The sequence below is a fragment of the Panthera pardus genome, unplaced genomic scaffold, assembly GCF_024362965.1.
Source record: "Panthera pardus isolate Hobbes unplaced genomic scaffold, ASM2436296v1 HiC_scaffold_3, whole genome shotgun sequence".
Lineage (NCBI taxonomy): Eukaryota > Metazoa > Chordata > Mammalia > Carnivora > Felidae > Panthera > Panthera pardus.
Genome location: NW_026526876.1, coordinates 12,242,449 through 12,264,195, shown reverse-complemented (window position 1 = coordinate 12,264,195; position 21,747 = coordinate 12,242,449). Strand labels below are relative to the sequence as shown.

At 62.0% G+C, this 21,747-nt stretch overlaps 1 protein-coding gene across 8 annotated transcripts in view; it reads left to right on the top strand.

Annotated features, from left to right (window-relative positions):
- SPNS3 (SPNS lysolipid transporter 3, sphingosine-1-phosphate (putative)) overlaps positions 1-15,117 on the top strand; it is a 35,633-nt gene extending 20,516 nt beyond the window's left edge. For 5 of the 8 annotated variants that reach the window (XM_019413801.2, XM_019413796.2, XM_019413795.2 and 2 more), the window contains 4 exons: positions 7,691-7,756; positions 13,004-13,102; positions 13,778-13,949; positions 14,774-15,117. In XM_019413801.2, the coding sequence (XP_019269346.2) occupies positions 7,691-7,756; positions 13,004-13,102; positions 13,778-13,949; positions 14,774-15,098 (662 nt within the window). In that variant the 3' untranslated portion in view covers positions 15,099-15,117. Of the gene's footprint in view, positions 1-2,464; positions 2,868-7,690; positions 7,757-13,003; positions 13,103-13,777; positions 13,950-14,773 lie in introns of those variants that run through there. The other 3 variants (XM_019413798.2, XM_019413799.2, XM_019413802.2) reach the window with 3 other exon arrangements.
- The last annotated feature ends 6,630 nt before the right edge of the window (positions 15,118-21,747 follow it).

The following is a 21,747-nucleotide window of genomic DNA, read 5'->3' as shown; positions in this document are numbered from 1 at the left end:
CAGCGGCTGTTTTGGGCTCCTCCCCCACCGTGCTCTGGGTCCCGTTGACCACCAGCCATGGGGGAGGGGTCCGGGCACGCAGCCACAAAGCCCCGCAGGTGTGGGCCACCCGGGATCCCCTGGTCCGCCCTGTTCTTCTGGCCGCTCAGGCGAGAAACCCTGGGGTGGGGGTTTCACCCTTAAAGCCCTGCTGGGCTCCGAGGGGCAAGGCTGCTGGGAAGCGGGTCCCAGCCAGAACGGGCAGAGACCTTCAGTCACCTCACGGTGACTCCTCCTGTCACCCGAGCTCCTCCTTCCTGAGCTCCTCCTGTGTGCCGGCACCGTTTCAGACTCTGAGTATCCACCGTTGAACAGATCAGGCAGGATATGCGTGTGATATAGGAACCCTGCAAAATAAATGATACGTTAGGTGGGGAGAATAACAGAGCAGGGAAAGCGACATGAGGAGGGGCCGGGGCAGGGCCAGGTGGTCAGCGAGGCCTTGCTGAGATCTGGTGAGGGAAGGAGCCGGGTGGACATGAGGTGCAGTGAGGGGAAGCCTGATGCAGGGGGAGCAGCCAGTGCAAACGCCCAGCGGGAGGCATGGCTGGTGTGTTTGGGCAAACGTGGTGGAGCCAGGCCAGCCGGGGAGGAGCACGGGACGCGAGATCAGAGGCGACCCCCGTGGGTACAGGCTGCGTAGAGCCCTATCCGCGTGAGACCTTGGCTTCCAGCCTGAGCCAAGTGGGAAATCCCTCAGGCCCTCTGGCCAGGTGTGAAATGATCCGACTTGTGGCTTTGTATCAGTTACCTGCTGCTGTGTAACAAATCATCCCAAACAACGATGATTTATTGTTTCTTACGATTCAGCGGGTTGGCGGGTCCTGTCTGTGCCCACTCACGTGGCAGCCTGCACCCGGCAGACGGGGTGTCCACACTGACCTCCTCACATACGTCTATTGCTGGGTCCTCCTCCAAGTAGACTGCCTTCCCTCACGGCAGCCTCCAGGAAGGCACAAGGGGGAGGCGGCCAAGTCTCCCGAGGCCCAGGTCAGGAGCGGCCCCGCTGCCCTATCTTGCCCGCCAGAGCGAGGTACGGGCCAACCGGGTTCGCCGTGGCCGCGCGGGGTGTGGGTTCCAAGATGCATGAGGATGCGGGGGCCACTTTGCCACCATCTTCCTCGTGGTTGAACGGGGTCTCTCTGGTTGTCGTGTTGTGAAAGGATAAGAAAGGACACAGAAACAGGGAAACCGGTTAGGAGGCTTCCTAAGAAGGGCACGGCTGGTTTGGCTGGGACCAGGGTGGGGCGGGGCGAGTGGAGAAGTGGTCAGATTCTCGGTATGTTTTGGAAGTGGAACCAACAGGATTTCCTGGTGGGTCGGTATCAGGGCAGGGGCGGGAGGAGCCGGAACGACCCGGGGTTTCTGCCGGCCACCAGAGGCCGAGCTGCCATTCACTGACCCGGGAGACTGAGGGAGGTGCGGCCTTGTTTCGGACGGGTGGGTTAGGAATTTGATTTTAGACATGTTAAACTCAAGATGCCTCCTAGGACATCAGCTGGAGATGTTGCGATTTGAGTCTGAAGCTCAGGAGAGAAGTGTTGGCGGTCGGGCAGAGCCGCGAGGCAGAGAGGGGTGGGCCAGGGGTGCGCATGGACAGAGGTGGGGGGGACCACGGCTGGACTCTAAGTACTTCCTGCTGCTTTTGTTATCTAATCAGGTGACGATCATTCCATGTGTATCTCTCTATATATGTACACCCATTTATGTTTCTAGAAATATTCTTATTAAACTGAGGCCATATAGTCATGTAATTTTATTTTGTTTTACTTTTATTTATTTATTAAAAAAATTTTTTTTAATGTTTATTTATTTTTGAGGGAGAGACAGAGCATGAGCGGGGGAGGGGCAGAGAGAGAGAGGGAGACCCAGAATCCGAAGCTTGTTCCGGGCTCTGAGCTGTCAGCATGGAGCCCGACACGGGGCTGGAACTCACGAACCCGCGAGATCATGACCTGAGTCGAAGTTGGACGCTTAACCTACTGACCACCCAGGTGCCCCATAGTCATATAATTTTAAAACCAGGTGGATTGAGATGTGCCAGTCGCCCCTTCAAAATGTACACTTCATTGGCCTTTTGTATATTCAGAACTGCACAATCATCGCTATCAACTTTGGAACATTTTCATCACCCCAAAAAGAATTTTTATATCTGTTCATCAGTCTCTCCCATTTGCCCCCAACCTGCCCCCAGGCCAGCCGTGGGTAACCACTAATCCACTTCCTGTCTTTATAGATTTGTTCATTCTGGGTAGTTCCTATAAATGGAATCCTACAATATGTCTAATATGTTTATATGAATTTACCTGAAGAACTTGAAGTGATTTTTAAGTTCACATCGATTTTAAGATTTTGGACTTAGTGGTGAATCCGACCGTGGAAGGGAGCCCCTACCTTCTCGTACGCCCCCTTCTTCTCTCCCCAGGCTCCTGGCGTGTGTGACTTTTCACTTTTGCTGGAGTTACACCCCCCACAGCCTGCTGTCCAAGCGTGCCCCTCACTGTCATCTGGGAGGGGTCCCAGATGGGATGGGCTCAGCACCCACCAACCATCTGTTCACGGGGACCCTCCGTTCCCAGTCTTTGTTCGGGTTCAGCCCCTACCTGGGTGGTTTCTGGGGTCAAGTAATTTGTGCCTAGAGAGACCGTGTGTCTTCCGTCCGCCCATCTGTGGGGCCATCTTCCCTTTGATTCTTCACCTGAACATCATCTAACTGGGTCTAAGACTCTCGGGTCACGTGTTACTTCCCTGTAGCTTGGCGTTTGCTCTGTTGTCTTTTGGCCACAAATATTGCCGTGGAGAATAAAGTTTGCCTCACGTTCAAAAAAGCCCTGAATGCCGACTCACTGTTTCCACCTGGATGCCTGGAGATTTCATTATTTATTCTTGAAATTCACGGCCCAACCAGTGTATTAGTCATCCTGTGTCGTGAAGCAAATCATCCCCGAACGTAGCAGTTCAAGACAACGCACGTGTCCGGTCTGGCCCAGCTGGGTCCTCCACAGGCCGCGGAGGGTGTTGGCCGGGTCTGTGGTTTCATCTGAAGGCCCGACGGGGCAGGGAGCCACCCCCAGCTCACCGAGTGCTTGTTGGCTGCACTCGGACGCGGGGGCATCGCGGGCTGAGGACCTCAGCCCTTCGCCGCTGTTGCTTGCTGCGTGGGCCCCTTTCATCCAGCAGCTCATGCCTTCAAGCGTGTGGGCTGGGAAGGCGCTAGCCGGTCTCTCGATGATCCGTCTCGTTCCCTCTCGTTCCTTCTGTGCCGGGCCTGGGCCTGGGCCTGGGCGGCTCTGCACCGATGCTGAACTTGCCCTGACCCCGCGTGGTGGCTCTGCCCTCGCTCTCCAGCCTTCCCTGGGGACATTCTCCCCTCAAAGGGGCTACAGTCTGAAGTCTGTGCTTGGGGTGTTCTGTCACCTGAGAGGCTTGCAGGGCTCTGTCAGGCGGCGAGGAGACTTTGTGAGCCCCCCTGGGCTGGCTGTCCTCTGGGCGTGCGGAAAGTCTCCCTCATGTGCGTGGCCCTCCTTCTACTTATTGGCCTCGAGCGGAATCAGAACTGGGTCATTGTTTGCTTTTCTCCACTTTCCCCCGATTCTCCCAGCATCTTCCCCTCGGTTCTCAGGAGCGGGAACAAGGGACCCCTCCTCAGCTGACTTCCCTCTAGCTACGGGGGCTTGTGGGGGGGGGGGGGTGAGAAGTTCTATACTCTACTCCAGAGTGTATCTTCCCTTGGCTGTCGGTATGGAACATTGATCTCCTTAGGTTTTGTTCTTTTCTTTGAGGAAGAACAACTTTTTTCTGAATTATTACTTTTTACTTTTGGGAGGAAGGAAAGTCTGTGACACAGTCTGACCCTCTCTGTCTTTACACAGAAGTTGCCTCAGATGATGTTTAAGGCCACTTGCAGCCCAAACTAGATCATCTGGCCCCATGAGAGCCAGCTTTCCTGTCACCAAGGCCTTCACATCCGGGAGTGGACGCCACCCTCCTCAGCCTTGAAGATTCCTGAGCAAGGACCAGGGTTAGACGTGTCTGCCCCACCACCGCCCATGGCGGGGGCCCACAAGGACGTGTGCCCACCATAGCTGTGGTCAGGGGCAGCTAAGGATTCTGGGGTGGCCATGCCACCTGCTCTCTGGCCCCTGCGGGGGCCAGATGTGCTGGGCAGACACCCCGGTTCTGGGGGCTCTCCCCTTTTCCCCCCGCACCTTTTGCTGGAGTAACCAGCGCCGCCGGGGGAGGCCCACCTGCCCTTCCCCTCAGGGCCACGCGTCCCTGGACCCAGCAGGCGTCCTCTGCTGGGTGGGAAGCAGCACCCACCCGGGGAGGCCACGGTCTGCCGAATCGTCCCGGAGGATGTCGGAGCTCCGAGGCCTCGCCTGCCCGCTGGGCTGCCGCGAGCCCTGGGGAGCCGAGTGGTGCCCTCGTGCCCGAAGCCAGTCCCTGCAATTACCGGTTGGCAGGCCCAGGGCCGACGTGTGCCAGCGGCGTGGCAGCTTGCTGGAGGCCCGTCTGTGCCCGGGGCCCGTCCCGACTGGCTCAGGCTCACTGGGCACGGACGGAGTTGATCCGAGAAAGGGCAGCATGGCGTCTGGGCCCTGCCCCAGTCCTCTGAGCCCGCGGGGGTTCCTCCCTTCCCTTTCTGGCGAGGCCCAGAATCCAGTCTTTGCGTGTCAGAGCCCAGTAACCGGCCCTCCCTGCCGCGGGCACCGCGACGGGGCTGCTCACCGTCTCCTTCCCCAAGCCCACCTGTGTGTGCACGTGCACGTGTGTGTGCACAACTTGCTGTCTGTGTTGGGAGGCCGCAAGGACACAGGTGTGCGTGCTCGTTCACCCCGGCACGCCTGTCCCAGCGCGTTTGCCACTGTTTGGCGGGTGCTTTTACCGCACGTGGTGTCGCCTCCAGAGTCATCCCTGCTCGCCGCACATGCGTGTACTTGTGGTGAGTGTGTGTGCGTCCCAGGTTACGAGCGTCTATGTAAGCGTGCACGTGTGTGGGTCTGTGTATGTGAGTGCGTGTGCACGTGTCACAGCGTGCGCCTTGCATCTCTGACCGGGGGTGACTAAGGCTGGGGATATTCACCACCGCTGCCCCAGCTCGAGGGGGAAATCCTCCTGAGTCTGAAATGGAAGCGGCCAGAGGCCGAGGGGCTCCTGGTTTCTCAGGCTCCGGGCAGCGTTCCCAGGCCCTCTCGCCCGGGGAACTAAGTCAGCGTGCAGGGAAGCCAGCACAGGCGCAAAGGGTACGAGGGCAGGGTCCGATTTCCCTTTTGGAAGTCCCCTCCAGGGCTGGCGTTGGGAGGGATGGTGGGGCCTGGGAAACTGCTGAGGAGGAGAGGACGGGAGGACTGAGCAGGGCTGAGGGGCGTCGAGGATGCAGGAGCCCCACGGCCCCGTGTCCTGCTCGAGTGACAGGGTACAGCAGGCTTTCCCAGAGGAGAGGGAGCTGCTGGCGGCCGGTCTGTGCTGGGGCCTGTCCTGCCGGCTCGGCCACGCTGGGTGACAGGGGCCGGAGGAGAGAACCAGCTCGAGCTGGGGGACTCGGCCTGCTGAGAGGCACAGGAGGGTGTCTGGGTGGTGCCTGGGGCTGCAGGGCTGGGGCGCCCACGGAGCAGGGCTCTGAATGGCCGGCGCCTCCTCCTTCTGGCTTGGCCTCAAACCAGGGCCCTTTCGGGCTGGTTGTTGACCTGTGGAGCCGGGGTCTGATGTAGTCACGGGAGCCTCTGAGCTCTGAGTTTGCACTCAGCCTGCTGGGGACACAGAAGCACAGGCCGGGGGTGCCGGAGGCGCCTGGGTCCTCACCACGCGGGTACCAGGGAGACCCAGGCCCAGAGGGCGGTGACCTCCGGGGTGGCCGGGCAGGACAGGGCGGGGCAGGGCGGGCCGGCCCTCCTGGAGCCTGGGGAGGCCGGTAATTACAGGGTGAGGAAGAAGCCAGCCTCTCCCGGCCCGGCCTTCGCCCCTCGAGGATTTCCAGGTGTGTTTCAGGAAACCTGGCATCCCCGGGCGGCCTGTGGCTGCAGCCTCCCTCTGCGGGCTCTATTTTGGGGTCGGGATCCACCCTGCCGCAGCCGGAGGACGGAGAATGTATTTCCGTGTGTCATGTGGCTGTGGGGGAGCGGGGGAGAGACATGGCCGGCCGTGGCGCAGGATGTGAGGAGGGCACCGCCGCCGCCCAGGTGGAGGCCCAGACCGAGAAGCAGAGGGGAGGGCGTGAGAGCGCCCTGGGCTTTCATGTGGCCTCACAGGCCTGGGTTGGCAAGACTGTCAGGCTGGAATGTGGGTCTGCAGCCCGGACCCGCCCCCGGGGACTTCCTGATTCCCACCAGGCCCAGCCCCAGGCCGGTGGGGGGGGGGGGGGGAGGGGGGTTGATCTGCCGGCACAGCTCCCCAGGCCGGGGTGGAGGCCAGGCCAGGCGGTGGGTGCAGCCCAGCTTCTTGCCTCCCTGGGGGGCTCCTCCGCAGATCCTGCCTCCCCCCTGCTCTCAGCGCCACCTCCCCCCAGGCCCTCCCCATCCTGGCCTTTCCTCCGACTTCCTCTGCCAGCCTCGACCTGCACAGGGCCAGCGCAGGGGTGAAGGGTTCACCTGAAGGAGGCTTGATGTGTGAGGCGGGCCTGGGGACGGGCCACACGAAGTGGCTGAGGGCGTGGGTGGATGTCGCGAGAGCGGACGCGCCCGGTACGTGGCAGGTGACCGGGCTCCTTCACTTCCTCTGCCCTGAGTGTCACGGGCCTTTGGGGACCAGAGCCTGGGCCGCCCCAGCACAGCCCCGTGACTCCAGGAATGACTAATTCCACTCCAGCATAAGCTCCTGGAAGCTCTGAGAAATGCCTTTTTTCCCCTTCTTGCCGCTTCATTAAACTCTTACTGAGCGAGGGGTATGAGGATTGTCCCAATCCTCTGCAGAGGCAGGGACTCAGGTTGCTGGGTGGGGCAGGCCCACAGTGGCCCCTGGTCCCCGGCAGACAGTGGGGCAGGGAGGGGGGCACACAGAGTTAAACCAGCCCCACAGGTATCGGGGAAGGGGGTGGGCCGCTGGCCAGGGCCCAGGAGTCTCGCTCCAGGCCGGCTTTGCCCTGGGCCAGCCGGTGACCCCTGGGAAACCTTGGCCCTGCCCCCGGCTCGGCCTTGCTGGCCTCCCCTGTGCTGCTCAAGGGGCCTGGGAAGGAGGTAGCCTGGGAGGGACTGTAGATGGAGTGCCCGGGCCAGGCAGGTGGGCTGGCCCACTGTGTGTACCTTTTCAGCGTATGCAGGCCTTAGGGGAACACAGGAGGGGTGAGCAAACTATTCAGTCCCTGGGCCTCTCTCCTCTCCAGTCTGTTTTCCCAGCTTTCAAGTGGCCCAGAAGTCCTGGCTGCCTCTTCCTGGGGCCCCACGGGGGACCTCAGCAGCTGGGCCTGGGGGCCGTCCATCAGGGAGCAGGCTGTTCCCAGGCCCGGGGCCTGGCGCTCTCCTCTGGGTCATGGCCGCCAGCCCGCCCAGACGGGAATGTCTGCCCACCCTGGAGGCTGCTGGAACCAAAGACGCAGCTCAGGCCTCGCCTCCCCCAGCAGATCTGATGGCGCCCTTCTCTGTGCGGCCTCGGTCTCTCTCTGCAGGCGGGAAGAGACCCGGCAGGGAGGGTCGGTGACCAGGGTCCTTATCCACAGGTGCTCCTGGCCCTCGGGGAGCTGCTTCTGTCCTGCAACTGGGCGGTGGTTGCCGACATCCTGCTGGTAGGTGTGGGGCTGGGTCTCTGCTGTCCGCTGGCCTGGAAGCTGGGAGGGGCTTCAGAGACCATGGGGCGGGGGACTGAAGTCATTGGATAGTTTCCTTGGACGGGGCCTTCCTGACACTCTCAAACATATCCTTTGACCATTGGCTGCATTTTGCAGATGAGCCAACGGAGGCTCAGAGAAGGCAGGTACCCGGGCCAAAGTCGCCCAGCATGCAGAGGCACCGAGCCAGGACAGGGGCCTAGGCTTTTTTGACGCCTCCCCTCCCTCTTTCTTGACTGTACTTGTCCACAAGCAGGCTCTGGGTGTGTGGACGGGGATGTGGGACTTCAGGGTTACAGCCACAAGCCAGGTGGGTCCAGGCTGCCTCGGCTCCCGTGTCACGGTCTGCGAGGCCAGGGGCCGGCTCAGGCTAAAGTGAGGCCCGACCACGTGACTCCACTACGTCCAGAGTCCAGCGTGGCCGTCCCTGAGCCTCACGCTCTCTGCCCAGCCTCCCTGCCTCCCTCCGGGAGCCATCAGGAGAGCACTTGGAACACTGGTGAGCTGTGCCCTTGTGGGACCCAGACCTGGGGACCCCTACGAGCCCTCCTGCCCCCTGAAGGCCTGGCATAGTCCAACACCGTGCACAGGGGAGCCCAGGAGCCTGGCGACAGGCTGACAGCTGTCCTGTGGTGACCAGCTGCCGGGCCTGGTCCTGGACGGAGGAGACGCCTAGCTTTCAGCCCCACTCCTGCCGCTTACTAGCTGTGTGTGTCATGGGCAAGTCATTCCGTGTCTCCGAGCCTCAGTTTCCCCGTGTGCACAGTGGGGTGAAAAACTGAAATACTCGTGGTTACTATGAGGGCGAACGAGGCGACCGAGGGAAGCTCTGGCAGGATGCTGGCCGGGGCTCCACAGAGCCCTCTCCACCTTCTCGAGTCCTGTGCCCTCCATGCGACTTCGAGGGGGCTGTGGGGAGGCACGATCATTTAACGAGCCCACGAGGCCTGCTCACACACGGCCTAGATGGTCTGCACCCCCACCACGGCCCAGGCTCGGCGGGTGTAGCCCACGCTGCCCTTTGACTCCCGGGGCGGATCAGCTGCAGGGCTGGTGGTCGTTTCTGCCCTTCTCTCCAGCCCAGACTCGGCCACAGAGAGGATGAACGGCCCTGGGCCTCAGTCTCCTTGTCCGGTCTGGCAGGCAGAGCGGGGCAGCGGCAGCCAAGCCTTCGTAAACGTCTTCTTCGGGGGGTGGCCCACTTTCAGGCACCGGGAGCCTGACTACCCCCCACCCTGACATCTGGGCATTCAGGTGGAGCTGAAACCCGCCCCCCAGGGCACTGTCCCTTTCCACATGGCAGCCGCAGATGTGTGAGGGCCGTGCCCGGGGCACCCCAGTGTCTGTGTTTGCAGGAATGATTAACCTGGCCGAGCCAGGCTCTTTGTGGCACTGTGTGTGTGTGTGTGTGTGTTGGGGGCAGGGGAGGGGCGACAGGGCCAGCCAGCCGTGGTCTGACCCAGCTGGGGCTCTGCTGGGAGCAGGCTGGGGCTGCCCTGGGGGCTGTGCTAGGTGTGACCTGGGGCTCCCTCTGTTCCTCCCCTGGCTTGGAGACCTCCGGCCCCAAGGCCCCAAAGCGTAGCAAGTCTCTGCACCCCAGGAGACTTTCCTGGCCCCCTTCCCTGCTTCCCACCTTCCTGAAACCCTTAGTGAAGGATTGACGTCAGACAGTCAGTGGCCAAAGCTGGGCCAACTTTGCAGACTTTGGAGGCCGGTCCCTGACAGGGAAAGTAGGGGCTCCTGGAGGGAGTGGTCTTGGGCCACATGCAGGTGGGGAGCAGGCTGTGAGTGACAGGGTGCGTGTAGTAAGGCGTGGGCATGGGCGGTGACAGGGGCTGGAGGGCAGGGAGGAGGGGAGGGAGGGATGGAGGCAGGGGGAACGGCAGGGGAGAAGGCAGGGAGGGAGGCAGGAAGGAAGGGAGGGAGGGAGGGAGCTGGAAGGTAGCTGGAAGCTGGTGATGCTTTTCCACAGGTGAGACAGGAGCACCCCCAGGGGCAGGCAGGGCAGGGTGGTGGAGACGGGTCCAGGCCCAGCGGGGTGAGCTCTGGGCAGGGAGAGCACGGAGGTCCCATCTGCTGGCAGGTGCTGGCTCCTGAGGCCCAAGGAGGGACCGGGACCGAGGAGGCCCGTATCCCTGCTGGCGTCCCGCACCTGCCTGTTCCTGGGGGTCAGTGTGGGCTCCCCGGCCCCACGTCAGTCCCGCTGAGGGACGGTGCTCTCTCTGACCCTCTTACCTACACGACAACCCAGAGGCCGGGGAAGACACCTCAGCAGCTGTGTGGTCCAGGGGCTCTCAGACCTCAGTGAGCGTGAGAACCAGGTGTGGGGGACGTTTTGTCCTCAGAGTCTGGTTCAGTGGGTCCATGCTGGGGTCCAGGCTGTGCCTTTCTAACGGACGTCCCCCGTGGTGCCCATAGGCTCCTCAGAGCGCCCTGGGAGAACACTGGTCTAACGCGCCCGGCTCCCCAGGCTGTGAACCCCTGCGGGACTCTGACTGGCACAGTCGGTCCCTTGATCCCAAGCCCCTGGACAAGAAGCTCACCCCCTGGCCCCAGGCACGCCTCCAGCACCCCCGCCCTGCCCGGAGGGTCCTGCTCCCCTGGATCTGGTCTGCCCAGCCTGTGTCCGCCCCCGTCCCCAGGCTGAGCTCCCCCTGCTGATGGCACCTCTGGCTCCCTCCCCAGCCTCCTGTCCGTGTGGGCCCCACAGGGGTACCTGCCCCTGGCAGCAGGGAGTTGAGCAGAAGTGGAACTCACTGCCTCTTCCTCCGCGGTTCTGGAATCCAGCCGCCAGGCGCACCCCCCACCTCCTCAGCAGATTTCTCCCACCCCCTCGAGGGTTATCTCCCTCCTGTTCTCCTGGGCCCTTGTCTCAATGCTTCCCTGCTCTGCCCACCCGTCTGTCTCACCCTCCCCAGCGAGTCTGGGGTGAGGGCCGAGGGGGGATGCAGGAGGCAGGCTGCCAGGGAGTTTGCACCTGATGGTTGCCGCTCGGACTTTCTGTGGGCCCTCGGCCGATGCTGGTTATGTCCCAGGCTGGAAAGGGAACAGCTCTTCTGAGAAGGGAAAGCCAGAAACAGAGGCGCTTTGTCTCAGAATAGAGGGAGCTGTTTTAGGAAGCCAAAGCCTGTAACGTCTAAAATTACCTGCTGGGCTCTCCCGCTGTGGGCAGGGCCAGCTTTGCCCCCCCCCCCCCCCCATGGAGGCAGCAGGACCCAGAACGGGCAGGGGACCGACCTGTCTTGGTCTGGGCCCAGCAGCTCCTGGGGGGTGTGGGAAGGACCAGCTGTCTGGACCTTACTCTGAGGGTCCAAGCAGCCGGCAAGGACTTTTCCAGACATGCGGGGCCCACCCTCTAGGAGTCACCTGCTTGTCCCCCCAGAGCCACCCGTGGGTAATCACATAATTACAGGCAAGGGGGAAGCACTGCCTGAAGGTGCAAAGCCACGGTCAGCTCCTGCTCTGGCCCGTCGGCAGGTCCCAGTCAGGGTTAGAGGTTCAGCCTCTCTCGCCACCTGGACAGAGTGTCTGTCAGTGACCGGGGGCAGCCAGTTGTCACCCACTCCTGCTGCCTGGCCCTGCCTGCCCGTCCTGGGGCTCCAGGCGCTGGGCCCCTGCCTCACACCTCTGCTCACTCTGTTCCCTGCCTGGGACGCCCTTCCCTGCTCTCTCTGCCAGTTTGCCCACGTGCGGGGCTGCGTGAGCTTGCCCTCCTCGCCCTTCCGTGTTTCCAAGTGTCCCATAGCAGACACTGCTGGACAGGCTCCTCCCTGCTCCTAACAGCCAAGTGGTCAAAGGTCAGATTCCGGAGGCTCAAATGCCTGTCCTGCTGTTTCCTGGCTGGGTGACCGCGGACAGGTTACTTCCCTTCCTGCGGAGAGTTTCCTCATCTGGGACCCGTGGATGACGATCATACCTCGCTCGTGGGGTGGTTGAGTGGATCTGTAAAGTGTATACATGAGGTGCATAAAATGCATGCACGAGGCACTCAATAAATGCTAATTGTTATCCTCCGCTAGGTGCTGGGGATGGGGCTCTGGGGTGGGGAGCTCCCCCTTAGGACTGTGTGACCGCCTGGCCTCTGCTTGGACCCCTCCTCCTGCTCCTCCCCTCCCCTCCCCTGCTGCAACCCTGGCTTCTGGCTGGGTTTGTCCTGGGACTGGTCTTCCAGATGGTTCTACTGGACTCGTTTGCTTGGCAGACTTTCGTAGTCTGCTCTGGGCCTGGCATCCTGCTGTAATCCAGGAACCTCCAGAGAACTCCGACAGGGGCTTTGCCGTCCAGATGATGTAGGGGTGTGTGTTGGGGGGGACGAAGGGGGAACCTTCCAGCGTGGGGGCTGTGTGTTCAGTTAGGGGGGCGCTCGGGGGCTGTGGGAGCTCAGGGCAGGCCTCTGACCTCTGGGAGCTCAGTCCCGAGGGACCGGTGGAGATGCTCCAGCTGGACCTGAGCGGGGAGGGCCTGGCAGGCAGAGGCCACACCACCTTCAAGTGTCTGGAAACCCTCTGCCTCCTGGGGCCAAAGGGCACTATTTCGGTCTGACGTCCCCACGAAGCCTCCAGGTACCAGAGGAAGAATGGCCACGAGCACATCCCTCCAGCAGCTAGTTATCATCCCCGTGTGGCGATGGGGAGACTGAGGCACAGAAAGGCACAGTGACTTGCCTGAAGGCACACAGCCAGCGAGTGGGATTGGAACCCAGACATTCCTGACTTCGGAATTCACGCTCTTAATCCCCCACCTCCCTCCATGGGGTCGCGGGGGTCTCTCCAGCCACGCTGTCTGCCACTGTGTGTCCACCCAGTGGGGCTCGAACTTCCCGAGAGAGGGGCTGAGCCCTCGGTGCCACTGAGCCCAGCACCCACACGCACAGACACCCGGCCGTGCGTCCTCTCCCGGCCAGGCCGGCCCGCCTCCGGGGCCCTGAGCTGGGACGCCCCGGCCCCGTCACCACGAGTCAGAGCCAGGCCTGGTCCCTGCCCCGTCCAAGAGCAAACCCTCGAGAGCAGGCCTCATCAGGGGCCTCGGCGCCCCCATCCCTCGGAGGGGCCTGACGTCCTAGTGCTGGGGCTTTGCTGACCCCCTTCCTTCCCACTCGCTCGGCCAGCCCCGCTGCCCTCCAGGCAGGCCCCTGGCAGGTGGGGACCAGAGGCACCCACACTCTGCCCTTGCTTGGGGGCTGCCCCGGTGTCCTGTGTTTTGCAGTCCGTGGTGGTGCCCAGGTGCCGGGGGACAGCAGAGGCTTTGCAGATCGCAGTGGGCCACATCCTGGGGGACGCCAGCAGCCCTTACCTTGCTGGACTGGTGAGGAGTGGCTTCTCGGTGGGTGTGGGGGAGGGGAGGGGTGGCTCCTCGGTGGGCGTGGGGGGGGGGGGGGACCACCAAGGCCGGCAGGCCGGCGTCTCTCTGCAGGTGTCCAGCACCCCGAGGGCCGGGCGCCCAGACTCCTAGCTGCAGGCCGGCCTCTCTCTGCGGGTGTCCAGCACCCCGAGGGCCGGGCGCCCAGACTCCTACCTGCAGGCCGGCCTCTCTCTGCGGGTGTCCAGCACCCCGAGGGCCGGGCGCCCAGACTCCTAGCTGCAGGCCGGCCTCTCTCTGCGGGTGTCCAGCACCCCGAGGGCCGGGCGCCCAGACTCCTACCTGCAGGCCGGCGTCTCTCTGCGGGTGTCCAGCACCCCGAGGGCCGGGCGCCCAGACTCCTACCTGCAGGCCGGCGTCTCTCTGCGGGTGTCCAGCACCCCGAGGGCCGGGCGCCCAGACTCCTACCTGCAGGCCGGCCTCTCTCTGCGGGTGTCCAGCACCCCGAGGGCCGGGCGCCCAGACTCCTACCTGCAGGCCGGCGTCTCTCTGCGGGTGTCCAGCACCCTGAGGGCCGGGCGCCCAGACTCCTACCTGCAGGCCGGCGTCTCTCTGCGGGTGTCCAGCACCCTGAGGGCTGGGCGCCCAGACTCCTAGCTGCAGGCCGGCCTCTCTCTGCAGGTGTCCAGCACCCTGAGGGCCGGGCGCCCAGACTCCTACCTGCAGGCCTTCCTCAGCCTCCAGCAGAGTTTCCTGTGCTGTGCATTTGTCATTGCCCTGGGCGGGGGCTGCTTCCTGCTGACGGCGCTGCGCCTGGAGTGGGACCAGGCCCGGGCCCGGGCGCCTGGCACAGGTACCCTGTCCTGCACACCTATCACCTACGCCAGGAACGGGGCTGGGCTCCCGGGGGCAAGCCGCGCTGGCCGCCCCCTGAGCCGGCTGATTTGTTTGTTTTTTAATTTGCTCATTCGTTCATTACGCCCCTGCTATGTGCCAGACGTAGGGGGGAAACACGGAGTCCAAGCCCTCGTGCAGCTGAGGCTCTAGAAGGTGCAGCCAGACAGGAAGCGCAAGAGAGAGACTGTCGGGGTGGCCAGTGCCGCAGGGAAGCTCCAAGTAGGCGAGTGGGGGAGAGAGAGACACGTGGGGGCAAGTTGAAACTTGTCGTCGGGGTCCCCACTGCACAGGTGACACTGACACTGAAGCAAAGGGTTGGGGGTGGGGCAGCGAGCCCTGCAGCTATCTGGAGGATGGATCGGCCAGTGCAAAGGTCCCGAGGTGGGAATGTAGCTGATGTGCTTGAGGCCTGGCAAGGAGGCCGGTGTGGCTGGGGCAGGAACGCAGGGGACAGGGGTGGGGACAAAGGTGGCAGAAAGGAGGCCAGAGCCGGCAATTGAGGGCCTTGTAGGGCCCGTGGCCTTAGCTCTGAGACAGAGCCACTGTGTGGTTGCCACAGATGGACCCCCAGGTGTCTTACTTACCGTGCAGAAGAGAACAGACTGGAGGGTCGGCAGAGAGGTCACGGGAGGCCCTGCCATCACCGGGGGAAGCAGTGGGGCCAGGACCCTGGTGGTGGCACTGAAGTTTGGGGGAAGGGTCGCATCTGGAGTTCATTTTGCCAGCGGAAGCTGGGCCTGGGCCTCCGTGAGGGCTGGCTGAGCGTCCTTCCTCCCGCAGGGACCCCGGACGGCGAGGACACGGAGAGGCGAGCCCTGCTTTCTGGCGCGGGCGCCGCCACAGAGGACCCCTGAGGCCCCCGCCCTCCTGCCCGCCTCCCTGCACCCCTCCCGCTGGCCACCGCAGCATCAGGGCCCTGTCCCCCTCTGGCTGTGGCTCAGGGCCCCCAGCCGAGCTGCACCTGTCATTTCTTCCCTCCCAGCCAGAGAGCTGGCAGGGCCTGTGGCGGGAATTGAGCTGTCAGCGCCTTCGGCGGGAGGCCTGGGCCTGCGCCCGCCCAGCCCCGGGTCCTCAGCCCGGTTGGCTGCCTGTGGGCCCCGAGTAAAAGTGGATTTCAGGCCTTTTACGAGCGTGTTTTTTACAGCCTCAAGGTGTCTCTGCTGGGAGGGGGTGGAGAGGAAGCCCTGGCCGGGGGTGCAGGGCTGCAGGGCAAGGGTCCCTAGGCATCCCCACCCCGGACGTCTCACTCTGACCCAGGCCCCCCACTCTGCAGGTCAGGAGGGCACAAGACCCCCTTGGCCTGAGTCACCCTCTGAACAAAAGGCCGGGCTTTGCACTCTGGTGCCGATGTGGCTTCAAGCCTCCCCGAGGAGGAGGGCTGGGGTCGCGCACAGACTCCACTGCCCTGCAGCCACAGTGGGGGTGTCTGCACCCTGGCCCCCCACCCCCACGGCTCATGCTCTGACCCCAGCACAGCCCGCAGGGAAGGCTGGCTCTGTAGGACTTGCACTCACCCTGGGTTCAGAGCAGCTGGGCGCGGGGGACCCTGCGGGAGGCCGCCAGCTTCCAGGTGGGCAGCAGTGGGGGGGACATGTTCTCTCTGCCCCACCAGCATGAGCTCCTCTCCCCCTCCCCTGGTCCTGCCGGGCCCGCCTCCCATCAGACTCACACTCACCTCCCTCCCTCCCTGCGTTCCTGTGCTGTCCTCCCTGTCCTCCTGTTGGATGGACAAGCCCCAGGAGCTGGGCTCTCCAGCTTAGCCACACCTGTCCCCCTCTTCAGCCCTTTGTCAGGAGTGCCCACCACCAAGCTGGCCAGCCCCTCCACCCACCATCTGGCACCTGAAGCTCATAAAACAGGCTGTCCCTGAAATTAGTTTTAAAAAGCCTACTTGGCAAGGGACCTGTACCCCATCACAGCAAATGCCGGGCTTCCCACACCCCGAGCCATTCCAGACACCAGCCGTTCTCCTGCCCCTCCACTCCTTTCTGACCCCATGTACCCGGAAAGAGTGTCAGAGTCCACGGGCTAAGGGTTCGGTCCTACAAGACTGCCCACCCCCCCACCCCGCCCCCCCGGAGGGGCCAAGTGCAAGGCCGGGCTGTCGGCTGTACTTCTGACTGACCGGCTATGGGTCAGAGGTCCCCTCGGCCCCCTCCTCGGGTCCTGCCGTGCGCTGGGGCGGCCTCCAGAACCCGGGGAAACGCCGCACTCCCTGCCTCACCAGCTTCTTGTAAAAGTTCCCTGAGCCCCGTCCTCTGGGGTTTTCCCGGAGGCTTCGCCGAACCGCACGGCTCATCGAGTCATTGGCCACCGGCGACGGACCGGACCTCCCGCCCCTCGTGGGTCCCCAGAGGTCAGGGGGTGGGACTGGAGGGGCCAGCCTCTGGTCACGTGCGGCCTGCTCCTGGCCACGGCCCCCCCCCCCTTGGGTGGGGTCCAGATGCCACCTCATTAACAAACAAAAGGCATCTTGAGGGCTCTCTGGCATTTAGGAAATTCCAGAGGTTTTAGGAGCTCTGAGCGGGGAAACAGGATGAAGACCAAACATGTATTTCCTGTTGTAGGTCACAGGATCCCCTTGTTTTCTCCTGAGAAGGAGGCTCCTGGTCTGTGTGGGAGCCAGGATGCCATGGCCCCGCTTGGGGCCCTGCTGTGTTTAAGAGGGGCGTCGAACGTGGCTTCTCCAGCCCATACTTGTGTGATTCTCACTGGCTGGGCCTGGGCCCACAGATGCCCTGCTCTCGGGTCTGAACCTTCCTCCCTGCAGCCCTGAGAAGGCCCCCTGTGAGGCTCCGTTCCCAGAACACGGACAAGGGCTTCCTATGAGTCAGAACAGCCACGAGCCCAGAGTCCAGCGGCTGGGGGGAAAGGTCAGAGGTCAGAGACCTCGTCCCTGCAAGTTCCAGAAACAGGTGTTGGTATCATTGGTGCCCATCTTGATTGTGGGCAGTAACTCTGACTCCAAACCCACCCTTGGACCTCACAGCCCATGACAGAGAAGCACCAGGCCGAGTGAGGCCACCTGTGGGCAGAGGAAGCGTTAAGTCCCCCAGGAGACCCTGCGGAGGTGCGGGGAGGGGCCGGAGGAGCAAAGCAGGAGAATTCCCCTGGAGAGAGCGGGATAAAGGTATCTGATACGTCTTGGAGGCACGCGTGTGTGTGTGTGTGTGTGTGTGTGTGTGCTTTGGGGGAACGGGGGAGGCCGGAGAAACTGGGGGGACCAGGAGGCGCTGGGGCTCGAACCCTGAATCCAGAGTAGTTCCTTCTGACTCAGTGCATTCTGGTGTTTGGGTTGCTGGGCTGGGCAGGGTGGTGCTCACTAGGACTCAGGACAGAATGCCCAGCCCGGAGTTTGCAGGGTGTTATCATCCGAAGGGTGGGGGGGTGGGGTGGGCGGGGCGGGGCCTGGGCTGGCGGGAGCCAGGAGTGAGAGCCCGGCCGGGCGTCTGCTCAGGCCTCGCTGCCCCGGGGTCACAGGTGTGGGTCCTCGAGAGCCCAGCCGCTGGGGCCGGAGACGTCAATCCATCACACCTGTCTGGCCTAAAGGTCACTTCTGAGCAATCCCAGGCCCTGATACTCCCGAGAGTCTCGGTGTTGGGAATGCGGGTGAGGATGTGCTTCTGGTCAGCAGGACGAGGCCCTCAAGCCCGAGCCGCCCACTCAGCCCGCCGACCGCTCCCCCGAGCAAGCCGCTGCCTTCCAGCTCCCGGTGTGATCCTGGCACACAGGTGCGCTGGTCCGCGTGGGGCACTCGAGAGCGTGGGCGGGGGTGAGCTTCTTCTTCCCCCTGACCTCAGGCTCAGAAGGTCGGGCACGGGCTTTGGGATGATCACCCCGACGCTGGCTTGCTCCCTGCATCGCCAGACATCGTTCTGTCCGTTTCATGCCCTAAAGTGTCCGTCTTTCCGCCATGTCTGAGTCAGACTGTGAGGGTTTTGGCTTAATGCGGCCTCTAGAGACAGGCGGGAGGAGGCCACTGGTGCCAGTTTTACCGCACACAGGAAGCTGTGTGACTATATCGGTTAGGGTTGTCTGGTGATGTGCAGAAGAAACTGAGTGGCTTAGGCAAGAAAGGGATTTGTTGGAAGCACGTCAGGGGCTCACAGAATTGATGAGCACATTGCAGATTCCGAAGCCAGGGCTCCTGGGCCGTCTTACTGGGGACCTTCACCAAAGCGCCAAACAATTTTCCCTATTTTCTCGCCACCCTACTCGAGATTTAAAGCCCCGGGGGAGAGAGTCCAGTTGGACCCCACGGTCATTCCTTGCTTTTTAGCTCCATTAAGAGCAGGAAACCAGGTGCTGCTGGGAAGGGGGATGGGCTCTGAACAGCAATGGAAGGAAAACCAAACAACGATGGCGTCCATCCTGACGCCCTTGGGCGGGCCACTGGCGCTCTCTCAGATCAGCGTCTTGGCAGGACCGGGAAGAAGCTGGGCGCCGTATCCTTCAAGGGATTCTTTGTTTCTGATAGTCTGAGTCCATGATCAAAGGAGACTGAATCTTCTATAATTTAGAAAGCGTTAAAAATGTTCAAATGACAGAACAGGAACTTCTGTGTTAGTGGGGACTCAGAGCCATCTGTTCTGAGCAGGAGAGAGAGGCAGGGACAGAGCATTCTGAGCAAAACTGGCAAGGCAAGCCCAGGCTGGGGGGTGGAGGGGCTCTGACAAGTCCGCTGTTGGCAATGGCAGGAGCAGAGAGGGGGCACCGTCTCCCCCACGGTGGGTGCCGACTTGTGGGAAAGGTAATCAAAGGGTGGAGGCAAATGGGACATGGAAACTAAGGGAGGGTGGAGTCGGTCAGGGAGAAAAATGCCTTTTCCAGAGGAGCCAGGAGAGGAACGCGGCTGGTTTCTGAGTCACTCAGAGCAACAGATACATGATGCAAATCAACACACACTTCCTGAGCACCTGCTAAATGTCATTTACTCATTCAATCAACAAACATTCTCTGAGCGCCTCTGCACTGGGCTGTGGAGATGAATCAGGGTATGGGCCCCCGAGGCTCACAGTTGGTTGTGGGGCAGGGTGGGGGGTGGACTCATGTACAAACACAGTGAGCACAACGGCTTTGGTGAGAGGGAGGCACACACAGGCTACTCAGGTAGCCCAGAGGAGGAGACGACAGTTTTCAGGTGGGTCGAGGAGGGCTTTCTGGAGGAAGTCATGGTCTGTGCCGAGGTTCTGAGGGCGAGTCGAAAGGGTGAGCTGGGTAGACGCCGAGGCAGAGCCGGACTAGGGGCAGGGGGAGGTGGGGGTTCCCACGTGACGCTCTCCGTGGTCCTGAACAGCATTGCGTTGAGGGGACCGCAAGGACTATAGATAGGCTCCCCCCATCCCCGTCACCCCTCCGGGCTCCAGGAAGTGCAACAGCCCTGAATGAGTTCAGGGAGCTCTGTTTTCAGTGTGGTGGACTCCGATTTTGAGAGCCGGGCAGTAGGATCTGAGGCTGGAGATTGGCATGGGTCATGAAGGGTCATGAAGGGTCATGATGGGTCTTGGAACCTGGATATTTTTATCCTGTGGGCAGTGGGGAGCCATGGAAAGGTTGTGTGCAAGGTACGGATGGGGTCATATGGGTGATTTAGAAAGTCATTGGCAAGAAATACGGAGAAAAGCCTGGAGGGGGATGTTGGGGCAGGTGTGGCGAGTTTTAAAAAGGTGAGGCAGGAGAGGTTCGAGCTGAGTCCGTGGGTTTTAAAGAAAAGAAAGTGGACAGGCCCTAGATGTAGGAGTTGAGGGAGAAGAAGGAGTCCCAGATGGCCCCCGCTGTCCTGCTCAGTGACAGTGAGGACGATGGTGCTATTTGCCAAGAGAGAAATGACATCAGAATGGAGCAGACTTAAGGGAACGATGAGTTCAGTTTTGACTGTGCTGGGTTTAAGGAGCTGCAGGATATATGGGGCGGGTGGGTGTGCATACGGACCTTGAGCTTGCAGATGAGGCCGCGTCTACAGATGGAGATTGGGGTGCCAAGGGCGTGTGGATGGTGGCCGAGAGCCTGCTAAGGGCGAGTACGCCCAGTGAGAAGGGAAGAAACTGAGGCCCGAGTCCTGGGGGATGGGCAGAGGGGCTGAGCTCCCGCGTATCAGCCTTGGGGAAGCCGCTGTGTCTGACTGAGCTCTGCAAAGCTCTGGACACCTGACAAGTACACACGGGGACACCGCAGCCTCTACTTCTGCCTGGGAGCCCCACAGCGTACACTCTGAGGTTAAAGGCTCTGAAAAGTCCAGTCCCTCAGTCAGGAAACCAAATACACTTGCCTTTGGGTTGCTGGCCCACTGTTTCGTGGTCTAGGCCTCACAAAGGAACGGAGGAGTTCGGCCTGGCACCAAGTGCTGCCGAGGAACCGAGTCCTGGAGGAACCAAGAGCAGCACTGTGGGGCAGCAGCGGGCACGCTGCGTCAGAGGCAGGTGCACCCGGCTTCGGTGCAAGGCCCAGTGTCCACCAGGTGTGCGACCTTGAGCACATTACTTCTCTTCCCTGAGCCTCGGTTTCTTCATTGGCGAGATGGAGATAAGGGCCCTGTGAGTCTTGTGGCCGACGGTCTCGTGGCCCTGCCGGAGGCTCTTGGCACCACTGTGACTTGCCAGGGCTACACAGCCAGAAAGCGCTATAGTCCTTCCTGTCGCCCTGCCCTCGGTGCCCCATAGCTACCCAGAGACTTGCTCTAGAGAGTGGCTTTGAGTTAACATCCCAGAAAAACCCACACTGTACGAATAGCTGCTCAGAGCCCCCCCCCCACTCGAAAGTCTCCAAACTCTGACATCTTCCCCTGCTCTAGGCTAGTGGGGGCTGCAAAGGGAGGGCCCCCCTTTCTGGTCAGGAGCTAAAACTCTCCCTGGGCAGGGCTATGGCTGAAAGGAGGAGGAATTTTGTCGAGTGGGAAGGGGACCTTGGGGTGGGGCTCTGAGCCGTGGTTGTGTCTCCTTCACAGCCGGACACAGAACCACCGCTGGGCACTGTCCCCTAGCTGGCACCACCCCATAGTGGTGAGGGGCACTGCCAGGGCCCGGCCCCAACCCCATGGAGCTCCTGGGTCTGCACTGGCCTGTTAAGCACCAGGACAGCCAGCAGAACTTTCCTTATCCGGCTTGAAGCTGGAAAGAGGCAGCAAGGAACTTTGAGAATGGAGTCTGTTTCCTGGCCCTCCCGTGACAGTCATCCATACCCAACACACTGAAGCATATTTTTAGTCACCTTGCAGAATTTAAAACACACCTCGAAGGCGCCAAGAAACACCAGCTTGGGGATTAACTCTGCTCTCAGCAGGGAGGGGGTGCCTCGTGCGGCATCACCCGTTGGCTATGCCGTGACTCACGGTAGCCGACGCTTTCATGGGATGCACTTGCCCCTGCACTTGGGGGAACTGAGCTCCCAACCCCGGGGGACCGGTATCAGAGCCCCGGGTCAGCACCAAATCTGCAGGTCCACGGTGAGGTCTTTTCTGGGCCCTGTCTGTGCAACATGGGGGTAATTCTGGTTTCCCAGGCTATGTCCAGTGCTAACATTCGGTCCCCAGCACTTTCTATAGGATTTGAGTTACAGTCAAAGCCTCAGACAGATGAAGAGGGTAGGTTTGGGGCTGGGGCACGGAACCACGGCACCTCTGAGATGGGCGAGGGCAGTGACTGTGGCCGCGAACACAGAAGGCACTCGACCCTGCCACATCCATCGGAGATAGGACTCGCCCTTCCCCAGGTAGGGTGGTAGTGACCGCTCATAGACTTCCGGGCTGAATTCTGTCC